This window comes from Canis aureus, chromosome X, assembly GCF_053574225.1.
Source record: "Canis aureus isolate CA01 chromosome X, VMU_Caureus_v.1.0, whole genome shotgun sequence".
NCBI lineage: Eukaryota > Metazoa > Chordata > Mammalia > Carnivora > Canidae > Canis > Canis aureus.
The window spans coordinates 92,548,478-92,573,971 of record NC_135649.1 but is presented as its reverse complement, the minus strand read 5'-3'; the positions used below and the strand labels follow the sequence as shown (position 1 = coordinate 92,573,971).

At 39.3% G+C, this 25,494-nt stretch overlaps 1 protein-coding gene across 1 annotated transcript in view; it reads left to right on the top strand.

The window, feature by feature from the left end:
- Positions 1-1,973: 1,973 nt before the first annotated feature.
- PRRG1 (proline rich and Gla domain 1) overlaps positions 1,974-25,494 on the top strand; it is a 273,316-nt gene continuing 249,795 nt past the window's right edge. The window contains exon 1 of the mRNA XM_077889357.1: positions 1,974-2,105. Within this exon, the coding sequence (XP_077745483.1) occupies positions 2,063-2,105 (43 nt within the window). The 5' untranslated portion in view covers positions 1,974-2,062. The remainder of the gene's footprint in view (positions 2,106-25,494) is intronic.

Sequence of the window (25,494 nt, the reverse complement as noted above, 5' to 3'; positions counted from 1 at the left end):
CAGGGATAAGATTTCCCCCAAACTTCTCATATTACCATCCTGGAAGTTCCATATCCCTCAGAATCTGAAAGATGGTTATTTGAGACACCCTTGGTAAGCCATCATTATTTATCTTCATCCATCAAGTATCAAGCATGAGATGCAGTAAAACCAATAGCTCTCAGAAGTGGGAACATAATAAAACAAGGTGGTTGAGAACAAGTGAGTCTAGAATACACTGATGCCAGTTAAGGTTGACATCGTTGACTAATCATTGCCAATGGCACCAAACCTAGTGACAATTAGAGCCTGCGGAGAAGCCAACAGGAATGAAACACCATTCACCTGGGCAGCAGGTAATGCGTTGAAGGGTAGGGCATAAAGTGGTGAGTTTTCATTTGCTTAGAAGCTGCTTTGATACCACTGCTTGTAGTACAAGTTGAGCCCTGAGAGACATGAGAAGATGATGTAGCTGAGGTTTCTTTCTTTCTTTCTTTTTTTTTTTTTTTTTGTAGCTGAGGTTTCTTAAACTTGAACTTGCACACAAATCACTATGGATCCCATTAAACTACAGATTCTGAATCTTTAGGTCTGGAGAGAGGCCAGAGCTCTGCGTTTCTAGTGAACTCACTGACAATTCTAGTCCTGGTGGCATCCTTGGACCACACTTCAAGTAGTAAAGGTTGAGAGCCCTGGGGATGGAATCTACTGAATGAGCAGATGGGGAGACGAGAGAGGGATGGGACCCACAAAGATGTTGGACAGATGTGGATCTGCTGAGGCAAGCAAGATGTGGAAGGCTTTACTCTCTATAGTGCAGCACTGCTTCCTCGTGACTTTTCAAGTAGTCTGAAGGATAAAAATTCAAAACTGTATAGTTCTGGGGGGAGGAGACAGTCTCTACATGAAATGGTGCTGGGAAAAGTAGACATCCACATGAAAAGAATGAAGCTAGACCCATACCTTGCATCATAAAAAAGAATAAAAATGAATCAAAGACCTAAACATAAGTGCTAAAACTACAAAACTCAGTAGAAAACATAAAAGGAAGCTTTATGACATTAGGTTTCTTAGATAGGTCACCAAAAGCTCAGGCAACAAAAGAAAAATATGTAAATTGGCCTTCATCAAAATTAAAGGCTTTTGTGAATCAAAGGACACTATCAAGAGAATGAAAAGGCAACCAATAGAATGGAAGAAAATATTTTGCAAATCATATATCTAATAAGGGATCAATATCCAGAACATATAAAGAACCCCTAAAACTCAACAACAAAAACAACCCAATTTAAAAGTAGGCAAAGAACTTGAATAGACATTTCACAAAAGATGATAAAAAATAGCTAATGAATACATAAAGAACTACTCAGTATCACTAATCATTAGGGAAATGCAAATAAAAACTACAGTAAGATACCATTTCACATCCAGTGGAATAGTTATTATAAAAAGCAAACAAAAGACAAAAGTTTTGGGAAGGATGTGGAGAAACTGGAACCCTTGTGCATTGCTGATCTTTTTTTTTTTTTTTAAGATTTTTATTTATTCATGAGAGACACACAGAGAGAGAGAGGCAGAGACACAGGCAGAGGGAGAAACAGGCTCCATGTAGGGAGCCTGATGTGGGACTTGATCCCAAGACTCCAGGATCACACCCTGGGCTGAAGGCAGTGCTAAACCGCTGAGCCACCCGGGCTGCCCCTGCATTGCTGATCTAAAAGTAAAATGGTGAGTTGCTATGGAAAACAGTATAGTAGTTCCTTAAAAAACTAAAAATGGAATTTCCGTATGATCCAGCAATTCCACTTCTGGGTATATATCCAAAATAATTAAAAGTAGAGACTTGAACAGATATTTGTATGCCTGTTTTCAAAGCAGTGAGATTCAGAATAGCCAAAAGGTGGAAACAACCCACATGTCTAACGGACAGGTTAAACAAAATGTAGTATATATATGCAATAGTCCCCCTTTATCAGCAGTTTCGCTTTCCACCTTTTCAGTTACCTGCTGTCAAGCGAAGCCGAAGCCGGGGAAAGCAGATGGTCCTCCTGAGAAATTGGCAAGCCAACAGTAGCCTAAAGCTATGTCTCCATGCGGGTGTTATTCACTTTTCTTCATGTCATCAGGTAGGCATTTTATCATCTCACATCATCTCAAGAAGATGGGTGAGTACAGGGTAATAGGATATTCTAAGAAAGCGACCACATTCACATAACTTTTATGACAGTATATTGTTATTGTTCTATTATTGTTAATCTCTTACTGTGCCTAATTTAGAAATTAAACTTTATCTTAGGGATATATGTATAAGAAAAAGCATGGTATATATAGAGTTTTGTACTAACCCTGGTTTCAGGGGTCTTGGACGAATCACCCGGGATGTAAGGGAGGACTACTATACAATGGAATATTTTTCAGCATTAAAAAAGGAATAAATTCTAATACATGCTATAACATGGAAGAGTTTAAAAACATTATGCTAAGTGAAATAAGCCAGACACAAAGGACAAATACTATATGATTACACTTGTAGGAGATACATGAGAGGGAGGACCCATTTTTCCAGCGCCAGCCAGGAGATGGGGGCACGTGCTCTGCGCCCACCGGCCTCCAGGTTCAGAGAAGGAACCTGGCTCTGCACAGAGTAGTGGAGGTTGCGCGCCAGCCTTTTGCGCCTGGAACAAGAGCCTGAGGCCACCTGTGGGGTGCAAACCCTTGTCCCTCGCCGCTGGGTGCCAGCCTTCCACCCTCCTGCAGTCCTGGGAGCAGCTGGGCAGGGCAGAGCGCGGCGCGGGGCTGGCGGCGAAGGTCCGCGGCGGGCTCGGCGTGGCTGCGGCTGCCCAAGACCCCCCAGCCCGGCCGGGAGCTCCCGCAGACCCACCTTCGCGGCGCGCGCTTCCCTCCAGAGGAGGTCGGGCTCCCGGCTCTGCGGACCCGCCTGGCGACCTCGCCTCCGGCGGCGGGGCGCGCGGCTGCGGCGCCCGGGGCATGGCTTCGGCGGGCAGCGGCATGGAGGAGGTGCGCGTGTCGGTGCTGACGCCGCTGAAGCTGGTGGGGCTGGTGTGCATCTTCCTGGCGCTGTGCCTGGACCTGGGGGCCGTGCTGAGCCCGGCCTGGGTCACGGCCGACCACCAGTACTACCTGTCCCTGTGGGAGTCCTGCCGGAAACCCGCCAGCTTGGACATCTGGCACTGCGAGTCCACGCTCAGCAGCGGTGAGGGCCCGGCGCGCCGCGACCCCTGCCTCCCGGAGCCCGGGACCGCCCCGCGGCCGGACGGCCACCGCCTCTCGCCCCCACCCACCCCTGCCGCGTCCCCGACCCGCCCGCCCGGGGCCGCCCCGCTCCGCTCCGCTCCGTCCTGGCCCTCCGCGGGCCCCTGGGCTACGTGGGGCCGCCTCCCTGACCCGCGCCCCTCCCCGCCCCCCCCCCCCCCCCCCCCCGGCTCCTGGCCGCCGGCGCCAGTGCCACGGGCGCCCCACGCCCCCACGCCCTCTCCGCCCTCCCGTGGCCGTTCCGTGGGCTCCGGAGTAACGCGTATGCTGTTTGCGGTAATTGATCCCCTTTAAGGCGAGAACCGTGCGGTGGTGTTCAAAATGCAACGCCTTCCACACTCTCGTTAAAAAGGACAAGCAAAACCGCCCCAACTGCACCAGGACGCCCCGCGTTCTCTGCTCCGTCTTCCCCCTCCTCTCTCAAGGAGCAATTTGCCTGACTTTACCTCGTAGTGCCCACGTTTCTGGCAGCTCTACTCCACTTTGTCTCGGTTTTCCCTGGGGAGTTTCGGTTTGGCTTTTATTTCCTTAAATTTTTGAGGGGAATGGAGAATTAGAAGAGAGACAGGAGTAATTTCCTTTACGTGTGTGTGTGTGTGTGTGTGTGTGTGTGTGTGTGTGTGAGAGAGAGAGAGAGAGAGAGAGAGAGAGATGCGTTTTTGGTTGTGAGTTGCACTTCTTTCTTTCCTTCTCCAAATATCTTATGTCTCCTCCAGATTTTTCTTTTTCTTCAAGAACTACTTACAAAAGCCTGGAACTTTATAGTTTACTCACCCAACTCTAAAAGCTGCAAACAAACAAACAAATAAATAAATAAATAAATAAAAATAAATAAATAAAAGCTGCAAACAGATCTGTACTGTGAGAGCTCCTAAGACAGAATTGATTCTTGAATTAGATCTTGGAAAGGAAACAAAAATACTATAAAGGACATTATTAGAATGATTGTTGAGTGCAAATAGGGATACATCTACTACATAGTAGTTAAGTAATTTTTTTTTTTTTGGAAATACACAGTGAAGTTTCTATGATATATGCAGCTTACTAGTAAAAGTGTGGGGAAGGGAAAGAAAACATAAAGCAAATGTGGCAAAATGTAATTGGCAAATATTAAGTAAAGGGCATTTTTGTATTCATTCAACTTTCCTGTAAATTTTAAATTACTTACATTTTTTTAAAAGATTTTATCTATTTATTCATGAGAGACACAGAGAGAGAGGCAGAGACACAGGCAGAGGGAGAAGCAGGCTCCAGGGAGGGAGGCGGATACCAGGCTCGATCCTGGAACTCAGGATCATGCCCTGGGCCAAAGGCAGGTTCTAAATTGCTGAACCGCCCAAGGATCCACAAATTACTTACCTTTTTAAGTTCAAAATAATATTGTTCACTAGCATAAAGTACTTTCACACAATGCATTTTGAACAAGTACTGGCCTTTCCTTTAAAAGAAATTAGGAGGAAAAGTCATTAGCTTTGTGAAAACTAGAGAATATCTAAAACTTACATTCATTGAAAAAATACAATATAGAGGACAATATAGATTTTGTGCATGTTTTGAAAACATGAGCCATATTGCACTTTAAACATTTCATGATATTTGGTATAGATAGTGAAGGTTCTAAATAACATTTAGATCACATTTACAAATGGCACTTTATTCTCTTTAGAGTACATAATAGCTTGTGATTGCTCTAGGAATGTGGCTACTTTAAGACAAAGCCACTTGTGTTGAAACACACACATACGCACAATGATCCACACACTCACAAAAAATCACGTGAAGCAATAAACAAATGACACACAAGATGTATTTGATTGTCTTCTAGTACATCTGACATCACTTGTTTAGCAACTAATGTTATTTTCATGGTCGGTGCACAAGAATGGATCTTTACATAATGGCTATGTCGGGTATTGTCATTTCCAACTCCAGAGCAGTTCCACAGAATTTAGACCACTGCCTTTGGCTTTCCCACCCCTGCTGTCCTTGAATAGCATGCCATCTACAGTAAAGAGACGTAAGGAGGAGTATTCTTAGAGTGGGGAGAGGAGTTCAAAGATAGATAGGTCTTTTTTTTTTTTTTTTTTTTGTACAAGAAGTCAAAGATTTTAAAACAGTGTCAATATCTCTTAGGTTCCTTCACACTTCCTCACTGATTAGGCAAAGTGAGGTGATGATATTGGTAACTTTCCCCATCAGAGCCTCGTGTGAAACAAGCACTTCCCCCTTGCTAGGATGATCAATCTCCGCTCAGCAGAGTCCTGTGGGAACAGAGCCCTCAAAGCCCGACCCACACAGACCCACACACGGGGAAGCGAACCTGGCTCTCCTAGCCAGGTGTATTCTTAGATGCCGCTTGCAGAGTTCCTCACAAAGGTAATTTGTGATCAATTTGTAACTGAGAGCGATGCACACAATTCGAGAATGCAGACTGCAAACGTACATCCAAAGGTAGGCAAAACTGTGAACGTTTCTTACAAATTGCCAATACACTTACAGTTTTCTCAGTATTTTCAAAAGCTTCTCTTGCTTCTTCAAACGTGCAGATTTCTTCTTTGCATTCACGATCAACGTTGCCCTGTCTTATTTCTTCAAAAAGTCCATTAGCTCTTGGGTAGCGTTTCAATACTGAATTGGCTTTTTCTCCTGTGAGGAAAACTAAGAAGAGAGAAAATCAAAAGCATAAAATTATCATTTGAAAAACATGTGGAAGCTTCGCATACAAGGTGGAAACTGCTAGGTGCTCTTTAGAAAACACAACCAGCATCCTAAACCTCTTCCCCTGAGTCAGCAATGAAAGTACGAAAGTACGTACGTTTAGCTCCAAATCGCCACCTCTGCTGTCTTCCTCCTCCTGTGAGCATGCCCTTTGAGTAGCACTTGCCCTGGGTAGGGACAGTGACATAATTCACAGTTAGATTCAGACTTTAGCACATTCCTGCCAGCCATTGGTATTTAAATATAGTAATAGTGATTCCACTACTTATACTCTTTGTTGTAAGTGGATGCCCCCAGGCATTCTGCTGTTGGGCACTGGCAACCAAGTCAAAATCCAGTCTCCGGACCACCAGTCTTTGTTCCCCTAAATAAAAATAAATAAACCTAGTAATACAGACCCAGAGAAACCTTACTTATATGAAAAGAAGAGCTGGCAAAACAATATCAAGAAGTTAAGATTAATTTGGCCATAATTTATTCCAAGGATTACTAAAAATAATTTTGTTCTGGATGTAGTTAAGTTAAATATATCATGACACTTTAACATATCTAACCCCATTTCACTCTCTTTCTGAAAAAGGAAATGATTCTTCATGATATATAGAGATATTACATACAAAAAATCAATGTACACCCAAGATATCCTTCCTATACATAAAAAGGCAATAGGTGGGGGCACCTGGGTGGCTCAGTTGGTTAAATGTCTAACTCTTGATTTCAGCTCAGGTCATGATCTCAGGGTCATGAGATCAAGCCTGCATTGGGCTCTGTGCTCAGCAGGGAGTCTGCTTGGGTTTCTCTCTCTCCCTCTGCCCCTCTTCCCTGCTCTCTAAAATAAATAAATAAATCTTTTTGGAAAAGGGCAATGGCTGGGGCACCTGGGTGGCTCATTCAGTTAAGCATCTGCTTTCTGTTCAGGTCATGATCCTGGGGTCCTGAGATAAACCCCAAGTCAGGCTCCCTGCTCAATGGGGAGCCTACTTCTCTCTTTCTCTCTGCCCCCTCCCACTTGCACTCTGTCTCTTGTGCTCTCTCTCTCTCAAATAAATAAAAGATATTTAAAAATAAATAAATAATGGAGGCCAGAGGCAATGGGATATTCAAATTGCTGCAAGGAAGAAAATGTCAACCAAAAACACTAATATATTGAGCAAAATTATCATTTTGAAATGAAGGTAAAATAAAGATGTTCCCAGATACATGAAGACTGATAGAAATCATTGCTAATAGCCTTGCTTTATAAAAAATCTAAAAGTTCTTCTATCTGAAAGGAAATATCACCAGGCTGTGACTAGAATACACACAAATTGTTTTTAAAGGGAATTGTCTAAAGCAATAATTATAATAAACCATTGTATTGTTAGGTCTATAATATACAGATGTATGTAGCAATGATAGTGCAACTGAGGATACAAAGAATGGAGCTATGTTGGAACAAAGTTTCTATGTTTTACTGGAGTGTATTTGTATTTTCTTTTTTTATTTCCCTAAGTAGTCTCTAGGGCCAATGTGGGGCTTGAACTCCTGACCCCAAGATCAAGAGCCAGCCAGGTGCCCCTGGAATGTATTAGTATTAAGGTGAAGTAGACTGTGCTAAAATACATATTGTGATCCCTAGAGAAATGAATAAAAAATCACTTTAAAACATAAGAATGAAAACCAACAAATGAATTAAAAAGGTATAGTGGAGAATATCTATTTCATACAAATGAAGGGACTAGAGGAAAAATAGAGAAACAAAAGACAGGAGATTCACAGGAAACATATAACAGTATGGCAGATATAAATCAACCATATCAATAATAACATTAAAAGTAAATAGATTATATAATCAAAAGACAGATACTGCCACAATGGATAAAAAGAATATCCAACTATATACTATTTACAAGAGATACACATTATATTGAAAGACATGAATAGTTTGAAAGTAAAAAGGAGTTACGTTATGCAAACAGTAACCAAAGGAGAGCAGGAGTGGCTATACCTATCTCAGGGGAAAAAATGTACATGAAAACACAAACTCTTTTCTTTTTTTTAAAGATTTTAATTATTTATTCATGAGAGATATATATAGAGAGAGGCAGAGACACAGGCAGAGGGAGAAGCAGGCTCCATGCAGGGAGCCCGATGCAGGACTTGATCCTGGAACTCCAGGATCAACCCCTGAGCCAAAAGCAGATGCCTAACTGCTGCACCACCAAGGCATCCCGAAGACACAAACTCTTACTAGAGGCAAAGAGGCACATTTTATAGTGATAAAAAGTTCAAATCATCAGGAAGAGATAATACTATCAATGCACATATGCATAACCAGAAAGCCTCAAATACATGAAACAAAACCTACAGAATTGAAGGATGAAATTGGAAGTCGGAAATGATAGTTGGAGATGGCAATTCCTACTTTTGTAACGGATAGCATAACTAGGAAGAAAAGCAGTAAAGAAATAGAAGACTTTACTAAAACTATCAACCAGGTAGGCCTAACAAAAATCTATAGAACGCTCCACCCAACAAGAGCTGAATACTTCTTCCCAAGCACTCATGACATATTCTCTAGGATACACCATATTCTAAGATGAGCCTCAATCAATTTAAAAGGATTGAAGTCATAACAAAGAATGTTCTTTTTTTTATTTTTATTTTTTTTATTTATGATAGTCACAAAGAGAGAAAGAGAGAGAGGCAGAGACATAGGCAGAGGGAGAAGCAGGCACCAGGAGCCCGACGTGGGATTCGATCCCGGGTCTCCAGGATCGTGCCCTGGGCCAAAGGCAGGCGCCAAACCGCTGCGCCACCCAGGGATCCCCAAAGAATGTTTTTTTTACCAAAATGAAACAAGATTAGAAATCAGTAACAGAAGACAACTTGAGAAATTCACAAATACGTGGAAATGAAACAACACACTTCTAAATAACCAATATGTCAAAGAAGAGATCACATGGGAAATTAGAAAATACTTTGAGATGAATGAGAAAGAAACATGGCATACCAAGAAATATGGAGTGCACCATATGCAGCGATGAGAGAAAAATGTATAGCTGCAAATGGTCACATTAAAAATATGTATCTCGGGCAGCCCAGATGGCACAGCAGTTTAGTGCTGCCTTCAGCCCAGGGCGCGATCCTGGAGACCCGGGATGGAGTCCCAGATCAGGCTCCCTGCATGGGGCCTGCTTCTCCCTCTGCCTGTGTCTCTGCCTCTCTCTCTTTCTGTGTCTTCCATGAATAAATAGATAAAATCTTTAAAAATAATTAAAGAATTAATACCTATTCTTTAAAAAAAAATAAAAATATATCTCAAATAAACATTCTATGTTTTAAAAGATTTTATTTATTTATTTATGAGAGATGCACACAGAGAAAGAGAGAGAGAGGCAGAGACACAGTCAGAGGGAGAAGCAGGCCCCATGCAGGGAGCCTGATGTGGGACTTGATACCGGGACCCCAGGATCACGCCCTGGGCCAAAGGCAGGTGCCAAACCGCTGAGCTACCCAGGGATCCCCTCAAATAAACATTCTACGTTTTAAAAAAGAGAGAGAAAGTTCAGAACCAAATAAACCCAAAGCAGGCAGAAGTAAGAAAATGTTAAAGATGAGAAAAGAAGTAAAAGCAACATAGGACAGAAAAACAATAGAGGAAACAATATCAAGTGGGGTTCTTTTGAAAACCAACAAAATTGACAATATGTAGCTAGACTGACCAAGAAAAGGAAGAAAGAGACAAGTTATATACAGAATGTAAGAAGGACATCACTGCCTTGTTCATAGAAGCAAAAAAGGGAATATTGTGAACCAGAACTACATATGCCAACTAGATGAAATGGACAACTTCCTAGGACAAACTTCCAATATAAACTTCAGAAACTGACTCAAGAAGACTCAAGAAGAACTAGAATATGTCATCTGACCTACATAAGAGCAAATTGATTAGATTAGTGATTTAAAAACTTTTCACAGTCAAAAGTCCAGGCTTTTGATTTTTAAAAAATATTTTAAAAGAACTATTACCTGTTCTTCACAAGCTCATTTGAAAAATAGAAGAGAGACTATCTCCACATTTAATGAAGCCAATGTTATCGTGAGCGCAGAATCACACAGAGGTATCACAAGAAAACTACAGACCAATATCCTTTATGCAGAAATCTGGATTTGGTTTGTAAGCCATAGTTTGACAACCCATGCTATAAAACAAAGCAGTTGGCGATCCCTGGGAGGTTCAGTGGTTTAGCACCTGCCTTTGGCCCAGGGCACGATCCTGGAGTCCCGGGATCGAGTCCCATGTTGGGTTCCCGGCATGGAGCCTGCTTCTCCCTCCTCCTGTGTCTCTGCCTCTCTCTCTCCCTATGTCTATCATAAATAAATAAATAAATAAATAAATAAATAAATAAATAAATAAATAAATCTTTTAAAATAATAATAAAAAAATAAAACAAAGCAGTTTGTGATAAATCAGCAAAATGGGTAAAACTGTATGTGTATGTGTGTGATTAGTAATTCTTGATTCAATAACTGTAATTGAAGTTAGAGTAAATTTTTTGTGTGATTGGTCCAGTACTTGCATGATTATATGACTGAGTTGTGGAAATTGAGGCATTATTATTTTCCAGCTCTCCAAGTGATTCCACAGGGAAGCCGTGTTTGAATACCAAGATGTTAGTTAAACCAGTGTTTTTCAAACTTCAGTCTGCATATTCATCACCTGGGATCTTGTTAATGTGGATTCTGATTCAGTAGTTCTGGAATGGGGCTTCTAATTTTGCACTTGTAACAAGTGCTCATGTGAGACTAACACTTCTGGTTCCTAGACTACACTTTGAATAGTAGCAAGGTACTACACTGAGTTTCATAGTCTGGGATGTCTAGATCCTCCCCAGAAGACTCTGGTGTGCATGTTCTGAGATGTGCCCTGTGCCTCAAGATTTTTAAAAGCTTCACAGGTTGACTCTAAAGGCAGAAAAGCTTAAGAGCCTGAAGTTCATGATGTTTTAATTTATTTTAATTTTTATATTATCAGTAGCTCAAATATTGTTCTTTTTGCCATTTCTCACCCCATTCTACACCTGTTCATGTCAAAACATCCATATGTATGGTGAGAAACAGGGTGAGGTGTTTATCCCTTTGTTTTTATCCATCTCTGAGGAGTGATATGTAGTTCCAGATGGAAAGAGAAGTATCAGGCAAATTGGACTGGGGAAGAATAAGGAAAACGTGTTCTAGGAGGCCATTTAAAAGGAAAGCTGGTTTAGACAAAATAGGATTACCACAGAAAGTTGTCACAGTAAAACTCACTTCTGGCCCTGAGCTTGGGGCAACATAAACACAAATCTTCCTTGTTGAGTTCTGGCTGCACCCAAGGACCAAAGAAACTACAGAGTACTGTTTTGTTTTTTTTTTCCCCTTCCCTATATGCAAGGTGACATAGTTGGCTAAAATGCGAGAGAGATTCCCAGTGGCAAAATATAGACATGCAATCTTTTCCCCAAAACACAAAACACACAAATGAACTTATAAGTTGAGTTAAGGATGATGATAAATATGGTGATGATGATGATGACAATGGTGATGGTAATGTAGATAGTACATAAATTACTTACATTGTGCCAGGCACTGTTTTAAGAGATTTACATACCTTAACTTAATTAATATTCACAGAAACCCAGTGTAATTGACACTTTAATTACCCTTATTTTAAGTGTGAGGAAACTGAGACACAGAGAAATTAAATAATATATCCAAGTTCACCCAAGATGAGTGGTTAAGTTGGGATGTGAACCCAGGCAATCTGAAGTTAAGAAACCATTATAGCAAAAATGCCTCTCAAAAACAGGAAAGTAAGAAGGGTCCTCAGCAAACTGATAGTTTTAAACACACAAATAGATGCCTGCCCTGTGCTTCCTCATATCTCTGGCAGGGATACATATTAAAGTATATAAATAAATATGCAAAATCTGAGACAAAGCCGGGGAGAGGAGAAATCCTCAAAGTAGGCAGAGAAGGAAATAGCAAAAAGACCAAATGTGACTAGGAAGAATAGAGGGTAATAACATCTTCTGGAAACTAAGCTTAAAGGACCATAATACTCATTTTTAAGAAAGTATTAAAGCACGGTCATGGGAAAATGTGAAAGCAGATTACTGCTTAGCTAGAGTTATTCGTATTTTACTAAATACTTCATAGCAATCTGTTAGCTTTTTTTTAAAGATTTTTTTTAAAGATTTATTTATTTATGATAGACATAGAGAGAGAGAGGCAGAGACACAGGAGGAGGGAGAAGCAGGCTCCATGCCGGGAGCCCGACGTGGGACTCGATCCTGGGACTCCAGGATTGTGCCCTGGGCCAAAGCTAAACCGCTGAGCCACCCAGGGATCCCCCAATCTGTTAGCTTTAAAGAGATTCACGCTACCCATGTATCTTTGATTACAAGATGCAAAATTCATAAATTTTAAAATTTGATCTTTGTAAATTACACACTGTACAGAAGAAACAAAATGTTTTGAGTATTTTTTCCTAGATAGAATAACCTTAAGATTTACATGGGTACAGATTTCATCCCATCAGAGAGTGGACCCAGAGAGCGGAGGAGTTTTTAAAGGAAAGCAGAAAAAAATATCCATAGAGATGCATCTATCATTTCCTTGGGAAATCTTTTTACTAAGAAATAATTTCTTTCTACCCATAGCCACAAACTATGGGTAGAAAGAAATTGGAAAGAAAGAAAGAAGTTATGACTAACTTCTTTCCACATCTTGAGAGGAGCAACCAGAAACCACACTTACTTCAGGAACAGGCTGCCTTGGGGACACTGGGTATGGGCACAGATGGTCACAGTCTGGAATGAGCTAATGGTCAAGGTGGGGCCAGCAGCCCTCTGGGTGTTGTAACACCTCAACCCATCCTCTAACGGTAGCTGCCTGGGCATGGGGCTGGCCGTGCCTCACTCTCTCTACACTTCTGCTGACCTTATCCAGTCCCATGATCTTACCACCATCTGTGACTGATATCTCTCATATATGTCTGTTTCCAAACCCGACACCCCACCTGAGCTTCAGATTCATTTTTCTGACTGCCTGCATGAGAGTTCCATTTGCATATATAATAGGCATCTCAGATTTTATGTGACATGCCGTCCCCACCCCTGGTGTCCCCCTGCAAACATCCTCAAATTAATAACTATCATTACCATCCAGTCAGGTGTTCAAGTACAAACAGCAGAACCTAGATGATTTTCCCCATTTCTCATTCTTCCCGTGGTTCATGAGCAAATCTTGATTCATCCAAATCCAACTAGACTTTGTCTCTACCACCTCTTACTCAGCTTCTACTCCAGTTCAGCCACCAGTGTCTTTCACTGGATCTGCTACAGCATCTCCTGACTGGTCTCCCAGCTTCAACTTTTGCCCACCCCCTAAATTCTTCAAAGCAGCCAGATCACTGGCTTAACATTCAGGGAAATTTATTCCCCTTCATATTCATATTACAAATTTGAGCCTCAAACTTGACCTTGTGTTTGTCAGCCATTCTAGCAGGTAATTTGGGGTTTTGGATACTCCTACTACATTAATGGAAGAAAGGGTACAGTTGAAGGAGAAAACCGTGTTTGGATATTGGGTAAGGGCAATACGCATGGTGACCTAGAAGTCAGGTACCTGTCTATGGGAAGCCGGGCTAAGGTTCAGTTACATTGTTCCTGTTGCCCAGGGCAAACTTGTTAAAGAAATATCCTGCCTTTCTGGTTCTTAAGATTCCCATGTTGCTACCCAGATGTAACAATGATGAACATTTGCATTTTTTAGTAAGCTAAATGTTTTCAAATAAAGTTGAAGACTCCCTTTAATACTAGACTAATCCCATTCTTCACTTTTTCCATAGGGGCCACCACCGTGGTGAATTCTAGACCGTGTTGTTTCATACTTTTACCATACACATGCTCCCATTCACACCGGGTCCCCAGGCCACCCTCCTCACTCCACCCCATCCCTGCTTCCCCATATAGTTTAAAAAAAAAAGATTTTATTTATTTGTTCATAGAGACACAGCTAGAGAGAGAGAGAGGCAGAGACACAGAGGGAGAAGGAGGCACCAATGCAGGGAGCCCAATGCGGGACTCGATCCCAGGTCTCCAGGATAACACCCTGGACTGCAGGCGGCGCTAAACCGCTGTGCCACCGGGGCTGCCCACCCCACATCGTTTATAAAGGGAAGATGGATTTGTTTTCCAGGTTCCATGGAGTACCTTTCCTCTCCATCTTCAGAGATCCTGAGCTGCATACAGATGGGGCAGGGGTGGGTGGAGAGACTCCTGAATACCTGTTGTAAAACTTAAAAGGTGAAGGGTTTGCACGGGAATCAACCAGAGACCTTTTTAAAGTTTTGAACCAAATAACTTTATTGAAACCAAACAACTTTATTTATTTTATTATTTATTTATTTATTTATTTATTTATTTATTTATAATTTATGGCAGAACTGGAAGAAAAAAACCTGAAGGTTCTGCCAAGGCAATACTGCAACATGCACGCTTGGCGGGGCGCCCAGGGGAAGTCTTTGTGTGTGGTGTAAGAAAATGGTCTGTTTTTTTCTTTAAGATTTTATTTATTTATTCACGAGAGATGCAGAGAGAGAAAGGCAGAGACATAGGCAGAGGGAGAAGCAGCTCCATGCAGGAAGCCCAATGTGGGACTCCATCCCAGGACTCTGGGATCACGCCCTGAGACAAAGGCAGATGCTCAACCACTGAGCCACCCAGGTGTCCCAAAAATGGTCCAGTTTTGTTCTTCTGAATGTGGCTGTCCAATTTTCCTAGCACAATTTATTGAAGCACCATTTTTTCCATTGGATATTCTTTCCTGCTTTGTGGAAGATTAGTTGACCATAGAATTGAAGGTCCATTTCTGGGATCTCTATTATCTTTTATTGATCTGTATGTCTGTTATTGTGCCAGTATCATGTTGTCTTGATGATTACAGCTTTGTAATATAGTTTGAAGTCTGGCATCATGATGCCACAAGATTTGGTTTTCTTTTTCAACATTCTTCTGGCGATTCAGGGTCTTTTCCGGTTCTATATAAATTTTAGATTATTTTTGTAGATGTGTATTCTATGGATTAAAGTAAGATCTATACTCTAAAATAATAATTACTACTTTACTACTAATATTAACATAAGAATTAAAAATAAAATGATTAAAAAGAAAATTTTCTACTTTTAATATCATTATTATTAAGCCCCAAATAGAGAAAACTCTACAGAAATAAACTCTATAGAAATAAATAGGTATAAACAGATATAGTCTAATATTTCTGACCTTAGGAATTTTACAATTCTATTACAGTGAGATGACAGATACACTTGAAGTTATATAGCAATCTAGGAAACTAATATTACAAATGTCTAAAGTCTATATGAATTTATACTTTTTAGAAGCTCCTTTTTCAATTTCATTTCCTCCTTTTCATACTAATCTTTGGGGTTTATTGATAAATTGATTTTATTTTTAATTAATTCCAGTATAATTAACATTCAGTGTTATATTAGCTTCAGGTATACAATATAGGGACTCAAAAATTCTGTACATTACTCCATGTTCATCACAATAAATGTTCTCTCAATCCCATTCACCTGTTGCACCTATCCTCCCACCCACCTCTCCAATGGCAACAACCAGTTTGCTCTCTATAGTAAGAGTCTGTTTTTTGGTTTGTCTCTTTTCTTCTTTGCCTTGTTTCTTAAATTCCATGTATAAGTGAAATCATATGGTATTTGTCTTTTTCTGACTAACTTATTTCACTTAGCATTATACTCTCTAGCTCCATCCATGTTTTTGCAAATGGCAAGATTTCATTCTTTTTTATGATTAATCTATATATCTATCTTATGTCATCTATACTCATTCGTCTATTAATGGACCCTTGTGTTGCTTCCGTATCTTGGGTATTTTAAATAATGCTGCAATGAATATAGGGATGCACATGTCTTTTAAAATTAGTGATGTCATTTTCTTTGGGTAAATACTCAGTGGTGGATTACTGGATCATATGATAATTCTATTTTTAATGTTCTGAGGAACCTCCAATGGATTTTTCACAGTGGCTGCACCAGTTTGCATTCCCACCAATAGTACATGAGGGTTCCTTTTTCTCGACATCCTAGCCAACACTTGTCATTTTTGTTTTTTATTTTAGCCATTCTAACAAGTGTGAGGTGATACCTCATTATGGTTTTCACTTGCATTTCCCTGATGATGAGTGATGTTGAGCATCTTTCCATGTGTCTGTTAGCTATCTGGTTGTCATCTTTGGAGAAATGTCTGTTCATGTCTTCTGCCCATTTTCCAATTGAATTATTTGGTCCTTTTGGAATTGAGTTATATAAGCTCTTTATTTATTTTGGATATTAACCCCTTATTGGATGTATCATTTGCAAATATCTTCTCCCATTTGGTGTTTTTTTTTTTTTTTTAAGGATTTTATTTATTTATTCATGAGAAACACACAGAAAGAGAGAGAGGCAGAGACACAGGCAGAGGGAGCAGGCTCCATGCAGAGAGCTGGATGTGGGACTCGATCCCAGGGCTCCAGGATCATGCCCCGGGCCAAAGGCAGGCACTAAACCACTGAGCCACCCGGGGACCCCCTGGTGAGTTGTTCTTTTTGTGGGTGGTTCTTTTTTTTTCTTGGATGGTTTCCTTCACTATGCAAAAGTTTCTAAGAATTATATTGTTTTATGCTTCACATTTAGGTCTTTTTTTTTTAAGATTTTACTTATTTATTTATTCATGAGAGACCCAGAGAGAGAGGCAGAGACCCAGAAGGAGAAGCAGGCTCCCTGTGGGGAGCCTGATGCAGGACTCAATCCCAGGAACCCCAGGATCATACCCTGAGCTGAAGGCAGATGCTCAACCACTGAGCCACCCAGGCATCCCTCACATTTAGGTCTTTAATCCATTTTGAGTTTATTTTTGTGTATGGTGTAAGAAAGTGGTCCAGTTTTCATTCTTTGGCATGGTAGCTGTCCACTTTTCTCAGCACCATTTGTTGAAGAGACTGTCTTTTCCCCATTGCATATTCTTGCCTCCTTTGTTGAAGATAAATCGACCATATAATTGTGGGTTTATTTCTGGGCTGTCTTTTGTGTTCTATTTATCAACATGTTGGGTTTTGTGCCAATACCACACTGTTTTGATTAATACAGCTTTGTAATATATCTTGAAATCTGGGATTTTAATACCTCCAATTTTGTTCTTCTTTTTCAAGATTGCCTTGGCTATTTGGAGTCTTTTGTGGTTCCATACCAATTTTAGGATTATTTTTTCTAGTTCTATGAAAAATGCTGTTGATACTTTGATAGGGATTGCATTAAATTTGATAGTAAATTGCTTTGGGTAGTATGGACATTTTAGCAATGCACATAGTATCTTTCCATTTGTTCGTGTCATCTCCAATGTCTTTCATCAATGTTTTATAATTTTCAGAGTGCAGGTCTTTCTCCTCCTTGGTTAAGTTTATTCCTAGGTATTTTATGATTTTTGGTAAAACTGTAAGTGGGATTGTTTTCTTGATTTCTCTTTCTGCTACTTCATTATTAGTGTATAGAAATGAAAACCTATTCATATTTTCAAACTGCATTACTTGCTAACCTTTCCACTAGAAATAACATAGAAAAGATTTCAGTGCTATTTAAATTAGAAAAAGAACAGAATAAGAGGGAAGAGAAAAACCATTAGCCTTCCAGAATTATAACAGGAGAATCTAAAATTAAAAAATTAAGTGAGCTTTTATATAATGAGTAGACTTTATCACTGTGAGTCTAGTTCCTAAAAATAACAGCTACCATGTATTGATTACAACCAATGAGCTAAGTATAATATTAGCATAATCTTAAATGCATCATCTAATTTAATTCTAATAACATTTCATATCATTAGTACCACTTTTTCTGATGAGTACATCACTATTAGCAAGTCCACACAACTTGGAAGGCATGGAGTCAGGCTTTCAACTGAGGACTATTTGACACAGAATCTCACATCTTTCACCATCTCCAACGAAAGGAATAAGGAATGCTTATTGCAATCATTGTGTACCTATGTACCTTAAGTGATGCAGCAGTACACTGAGAATATAGGTCATGAATGATCTAAATTCTCAAGATTCATGTGTACATTACATACAACATATTAAGGGATGAAAACTTAAAATCTTGCCTTATTTTCTAATAGCTAGCAAAATTTTTTCAAATCACTTTATGCTGAAAAATATATAATATTTATCACTTAAAATGCAGAATAATCAATAATCTGTTTTCTACTAGTGCTGACTTAATTGGTCTCCATGACTTCTAATAGTTTTATATGTTTTAAAGAATTAAAAATTCAGGGACGCCTGGGTGGCTCAGTGGTTGAGTACCTGCCCCTGGCTCAGGGCGTGATCCCACGGTCTCAGGATTGAATCCCACATCAGGCTCCCTGCCTGGATCCTGCTTCTCCCTCTGCCTACGTCTCAGCCTTTCTCTCTCTGAGTCTTTCATGAATAAATAAATAAAATCTTTTTTTTTTAATTTTTTTTTTTTTATGATAGTCACAGAGAGAGAGAGAGAGAGAGAGGCAGAGACACAGGCAGAGGGAGAAGCAGGCTCCATGCACCGGGAGCCCATTGTGGGATTCGATCCCGGGTCTCCAGGATCGCGCCCTGGGCCAAAGGCAGGCGCCAAACCGCTGCGCCACCCAGGGATCCCAATAAATAAAATCTTTTTAAAAAAAGGAATTAAAAGTTCATAGAACACACACAATTAGCTAAGATGCATATTCCCACTAATGTCTACTTTACCTCACTAATATCCAACATTAGAAGACTAGGAAAAAATATTCATACTATTATTTATAAATTATACCAAGCTAACCCTAATTATGAAAAATAGGCTTTGATTGCATGTTAATAATTATTTCTCTTTAGAATAATTTATGATATATAATAATATATAATATTTGTATTCTATATAAATATAATATATATATATTTATTTATACCTCAATCCACATTAAGGTCTAAATTTTAGCCAACACTGACATTAACTATCAAAGTCTAATATGTACATACAAATATATGCATTCAATACACATATTCACACCATGGTTTTCTAAGATGCTATTTAACCATCATAAAATACAAATGGAATTACTGTTTTATAAAAACAGTTCTAATACTATATTATTACATATTTTCTCTTTTTCATTTGACCAAACAACACTCCTTTGCAAGAAGATAGTCTTGAGAGATGCTCTACATCATTCAGCATAAACAGTTTTATAAAACCAAGTGTCCCATACAAGGATTTATCCCCAATGAACTGGTTTAATTTAGAATGTAATCTAACAAAATATATTTAACAGGATAGCTGGGAGAATTACCACCATAGTTTATAAAACGGGGTATCTGGTAGAAAAGAATGTGGACTTTTAGTTCTGCAAAGAATCTTATTATTCCTCTTTCCATTTCCCCTCCTACAACTGTAACAACTGAATAAAATGAATGTTTTTTCATCTTGTACCTGTAATCTCTGGACAAAATGATTAACTGAAATACTCTGATATGATCAATGTATTTACCAATCTGTAGATATAGGAATTGATTTCCATAATTTGGGGAATTGTGTACCTTGATTCACTTATAAACTTTTTTTCTAAAAACTAGGGATTGTGGGATGCCTGGGTGGCTCAGCGGTTGATCATCTGCCTTCGGCCCAGGGCATGATCCTAGAGTCCTGGGATCAAGTCCCACATCGGGCTCCCTGAACGGAGCCTGCTTCTCCCTCTGCCTGTGTCTCTGCCTCTCTCTCTCTCTGTGTTTCTCATGAATAAATAAATAAAATCTAAATAAATAAATAAATAAATAAAATAAAAACTAGGGATTGTTATTGTGAAAAAGAAAAAAGAATTAAGGGGGAAGGACCACATTGGGAAAATTGCATTTCTCTGTAGCATAATTGAGGAATATAGTTGATTAAGGACCAATATAATGACTTAGTAGGGAATAAAAGCATTGTTAATCGACAGAGACATGGTGAAATAGGGAAGGAAGCATTGTAAATACATTCTTTTGGACATAGAATTGATATTTCAAGTAATCATTTGATGTTTTTAGTCTTTGGCAGTTAGTTAAGATCTAAGGAATGCTAAGCAATGTATGAATAGCAGCAGGTACAAGAAAATATTCCCTGCTACCAGAAACTGCTCTTGGCCCAGCTTTCCCCTTCTACTCCAGGCCAGGGGCTTTAGCACACACATAGTCAAAGGAAAGAGTTTTACTCTTTAGGAATTCTTTTTAATAGATTTCTCCCCCTCAATTTCCAATTTCAACAGCCATTCCCTTTCAAGAGGGCTGCCTTTGGCCTCACCTTTCTTGCCAAACCCACCAGTTGCTCCACAGCACATCTTTAATTTGTGTCCTATAAAGGAATGCATACATGGGATGTATAAATTCATATAACTGCCAATGGTTTGAAGAATCAGCACTTTTCTGACAGGAGAAAATCAGGTGTAACATTACTAATAGAAGATCAAGTCATACAGCTGACAGCACTTAGTCGATCATTAATGAACCTTTCCTCATGGGTGCCATGTAAGAAAGCATAATTTAAGAGCACCACCTGCATTAGCAAAAGTAAAAAGTTGATAATCTTTTCTAGCTGAAGAATATATCTCAGTCCATTAATGCACGTTATAATAAATGATATTTAAAATCATTTTGCAGAAAGCTACTAAATACCTCTATTTCCTAGAAATTCGAAACTCTCTAAATGGGCTTAACTGACTTTAAGTACTCAGATATATTTAGGAAGTGTCAAAAGATTAAAAAGAAAATAAGTCAAAAGATACTGTTTATGTATGAGCAAGAACTGAAGAATTAGAAGCCTAGAGTGAAGGTAATAAATGTGAAAAATACAAAGAAACACTTTACAGAACCATTACTTTGGAAATTGTGTCTTTCATTGAGTTTTAACATTGGCTGGATGGGGTCATTACTGTATTTTTATAAAAGAGGAAATAAGCAAATAAGCAATTGAGAATATAGAAAAAGTTTAGAAAATTAAAAAGCACATTACTTGTATCAAATTATGAAGAATAATTATGACATTAAATATGTTTTTTCTATAAACACACTGTGGTAATAGTATATTAAGGTATGAAATGATAAGGAAAGTTTTATAAGGTTTATGCTTTTTTTTCCCAAGTTTTTTGGAAAAACTTACAATTAATTTTAGTGTAAGTTTTATAAGACATTCTGGATCTTTAGGTTAACTAGCATAATTCCATCAAATATATTTTCCCTAAACAATATGTAGGGAAAGGTATGAGCAATTTTTATAGTAATTCTGTGGCAATTTCTATGTCTATGACAATAAAAGTAAAGATTTCCAATATTATTGAATACATATAAATGTTTCACAATGAATATATTAATACATATACTATTGGCTATTAATTCATTAGCAACTAGTATTATATTGGTCATATGTACATTTTGTTGGTGAAAAAATGAACAAAAACAAATACTTGAGCCATGAGATTAAAGTCAATGTCTGCTGCACATAGATCAATGGAACAGAACAGAGAATCCAGAAATGGACCCTCAACTTTATGGGCAACTAATTTTCCACAAAGGAGGAAAAAATATCCAACAGAAAAAAGACAGTCTCTTCCACAAATGGTTCTGGAAAAATTGGACAACCACATGCAGAATAACAAAACTGGACCATTTTCTTACACCACACACAAAGATGAACTCAAAATGGATGAAAGAGCTAAATGTGAGACAGGAATCCATTAAAATCCTAGAGGAGAACACAGGCAACAACCTCTTTGACCTGAGCCACAGCAACTTCTTGCTGGACATGTCTCAATGGCAAGGGAAACAAAAGCAAAAATGAACTATTGGGACTTCATCAAGATAAAAAGCTTTTGCACAGCAAAGGAAACAGTCGACAAAACCAAAAGATAACCTACTGAATGGGAGAAGATATTTACAAATGTCTTTTTTTTATATTTACAAATGTCTTATGTGATAAAGGGCTAGCATCCAAAATCTATAAAGAACTTATTGAACTCAACACCTGAAAAACAAATAATCCAGTCAAGAAAAGGGCAGAAGACATGAACAGACATTTCTCCAAAGAAGACATACAAATGGCCAACAGGCAAATGAAAAAAAATGTTCCACATCCCTTGGCATCAGGGAAATACAAATCAAAACCACAATGAGATACCACCTCACACCAGTCAGGATGGCTAAAATTAGTAAGTCAGGAAACAACAGATGTTGGTGAGGATGTGGAGAAAGGAGACCCATCTTACACTGCTGGTGGGAATGCAAGCTGGTACAGCCACTCTGGAAAACGGTATGGAGGTCCTCAAAAAGTTAAAAATAGAGCTACCCCATGGGTTGCTTGGATGATTCAGTAAGTTAAGCATCTGCCTTCAGCTCAGGTCATGATCTTGGGTTCCTGGGATAAAGCCCCATGTTAGGCTCCCTGCTCAGTGGGAAGCCTACTTCTCCTTCTTCCTCTGCCTGCTGCTTCCTGTGCTCATGCTCTCTCTCTCTGTGTCAAATAAAATCTAAAAAAATAAAATCTAAAAAAGAGCTACCTACCCTATGACCCAGCAATTGAACTACTAGGTATTTACTCCAAAGATACAAATGTAGTGATCCAAAGGGATACCTGCACCCCAGTGTTCATAGCAGCAATGTTCACAATAGCCAAACTGTGGAAAAAGCCCAGATGTCCATCAACAGATGAATGGATAAAGAAGATGTGGTATTGGGATGCCTGGGTGGCTCAGTGGTTGAGCATCTGCCTTCAGCTCAGGGTGTGATCTCGTGGTCCCAGGATTGAGTCCCACATGGGGCTCCCTGCATGAAGCCTGCTTTTCCCTCTGCCTATGTCTCTGCCTCTCTCTCTCCCTCTGTGTCTCTCATGAATAAATAAATAAAATATTGTTTTAAAAAAGATATATATATATACACACACACACACACACACACACACACACACAATGGAATATTACTCAGCCATCAGAAAGGACAAACACTTAACATTTACATTGACATGGATGGAACTAGAGGGTATTATGCAGAGCGAAATAAGTCAATCAGAGAAAGATAATTATATGGTTTCACTAATATGTGGAATGTAAGAAACAGTGCAGAGGATCATAGGTAAGGGAGGGAAAACTGAATGGGAAGTCATCAGAGAAAGGAAAACCATGAGAGTCTTAACTATAGGAAAGAAACTGAGATTTGTTGGAGGGGAGGTGGGTGGGGGATGGTTAATTTGGTGATGAGCATTAAGGAGGGCACATGATGTGACAAGCACTGGGTGTTACACACAACTGATAAATTATTGAACACTACAACTGAAACTAAGTATGTACTATATGTTGGCTAATGGAATTTAAATTTTAAAAAATACAGATCCACTAAATAGTGTTCCTGGTATATTATAGTATGTTGTGAAAAATACAGTAGTTTACAAAGCTGAATATATATTTACTTAAGGAAATGAAGGAAAGAATGTAAGTATGCAATGTATAGTAGATTTGAGTGATTTTGTTATTGTTGGATTTTTATTTAATTATTTTAAAATACAAGAGATTTTATTAGCCTTTTGTGTCTTTATACAACCAATACATACAGAACATTCTTATTATAAAACAGGTTCATGGGATCCCTGGGTGGCGCAGCGGTTTAGTGCCTGCCTTTGGCCCAGGGCGCGATCCTGGAGACCCGGGATCGAATCCCACGTCGGGCTCCCGGTGCATGGAGCCTGCTTCTCCCTCTGCCTGTGTCTCTGCCTCTCTCTCTCTCTCTCTGTGACTATCATAAATAAATTAAAAAAAATAAAAAAATAAAATAAAATAAAACAGGTTCATGCTTCCTCTATCATAACTTCCCAAAGGTAACCAGTGTTCTAGTTTTATGTATGTCTACCTAGATACTTTTCTGGTCATTTACATATGCATGTATACAAAGAGATACTGATTTTGTAACCAGATTTAATTAATTAATTAATTAATTAATTAATTTTTATTTTATTTATCTATTTTTTAAAGATTTTACTTATTTATTCATGAGAGAGAGAGAGAGAGAGAGGCAGAGACACAGGCAGAGGGAGAAGCAGGCTCCATGCAGGGAACCCGATGTGGGACTCGATCTGGGGACTCCAGGATCACGCCCTGAGCCAAAGGCAGACACTTAACCGCTGAGCCACCCAGGCGTCCCAATTTATTTTTATTTTAGAAAGAGAAAGAGCATGAGCAGATGGAGCTGGAGAAGCGGAGGGAGAGAGTGGGGCGGGATGGAGAAAGAATCTCAAGCAGACTCCCCACTGAGTGCAGAGCTGAACTCAGGGCTCCATCTCTCCACCCTGAGATCACAACCTGAGCCAAACCAAGAGTTGGACGTTTACCTGATAGCCACCCAGGCACCCCTGTAAATGTGGCTCTTAAGGATACTTTATTGTTACAGTCTTTTTTTTAAGTTTTCATTTAAATTCCAGTTAGTTAACATACAGTATAATATTAGTTTCAGGTGTAGTGATATAGTGATTCAACACTTTGATACATCATCTAATGTTCATCAAAGACATGCAGTCATTAATCCCCATCACCTATATCACCCATCTCCCCCACCTCCCCTCTGGTCACCATCAGTTTGCTCTCTATAGCTAAGAGTCTGTTTCTTGGTTTGCCTCTCTCTTTCCCTGACCCCTCCACTTTGCTCATTTGTTTTGTTTCTTAAATTCCAGATATGAGGGATATCGTACAGTATTTGACTTTCTCTGACTGATTTAGTTTGCTTAGCATACTACTCTCCAGCACCATCGATGATGCTGCAAATGACAAGATTTCATTCTTTTTATGCCTGAAAAATATTCCATTGTGCATATATATCACTTCATCTTTATCTGTTCATCAATTGATGGTCACCTAGGCTGTTTCTATAATTTGGTTATTGTATATAATGCTGCTATAAACATTGGGGTGCACGTATCTTTCAATTAGTATTTTTGTATTCTTTTGGTAAATAACTAGTAGTGTAATTGCTGGATTGGCGGGTATTTCTATTTTTACCTTTTTGAGGAACCTCCATACTGTTTTCCACAGTGGTTGTTGTACCAGTTTGCATTCCCACCAGTAGTGCAAGAGCATTCCTTTTTTTCCACATCATGGTCAAACCTATTGTTTCTTGTGTTGTTGATTTTAGCCATTCTCACAGGTGTGAGATGCTACTTCATTATAGTTTTCACTTGCATTCCCCTTATGATCTGTGATGTTGAGCATCTTTTTATGTGTCTCTTGGCCACCTAAATATATTCTCTATTTTAAAAGATTTTATTTATTTATTTGGGAGGGAGAGAGAGCATGAGCAGGGGGAGGGTCAGAGAGAGAAGCAGACTTCCCACTGGGCAGGAAGCCCAATGCGGGGCTCTATCCCAGGGCCCCAGGATCATGACCTGAGCTGAAGGCA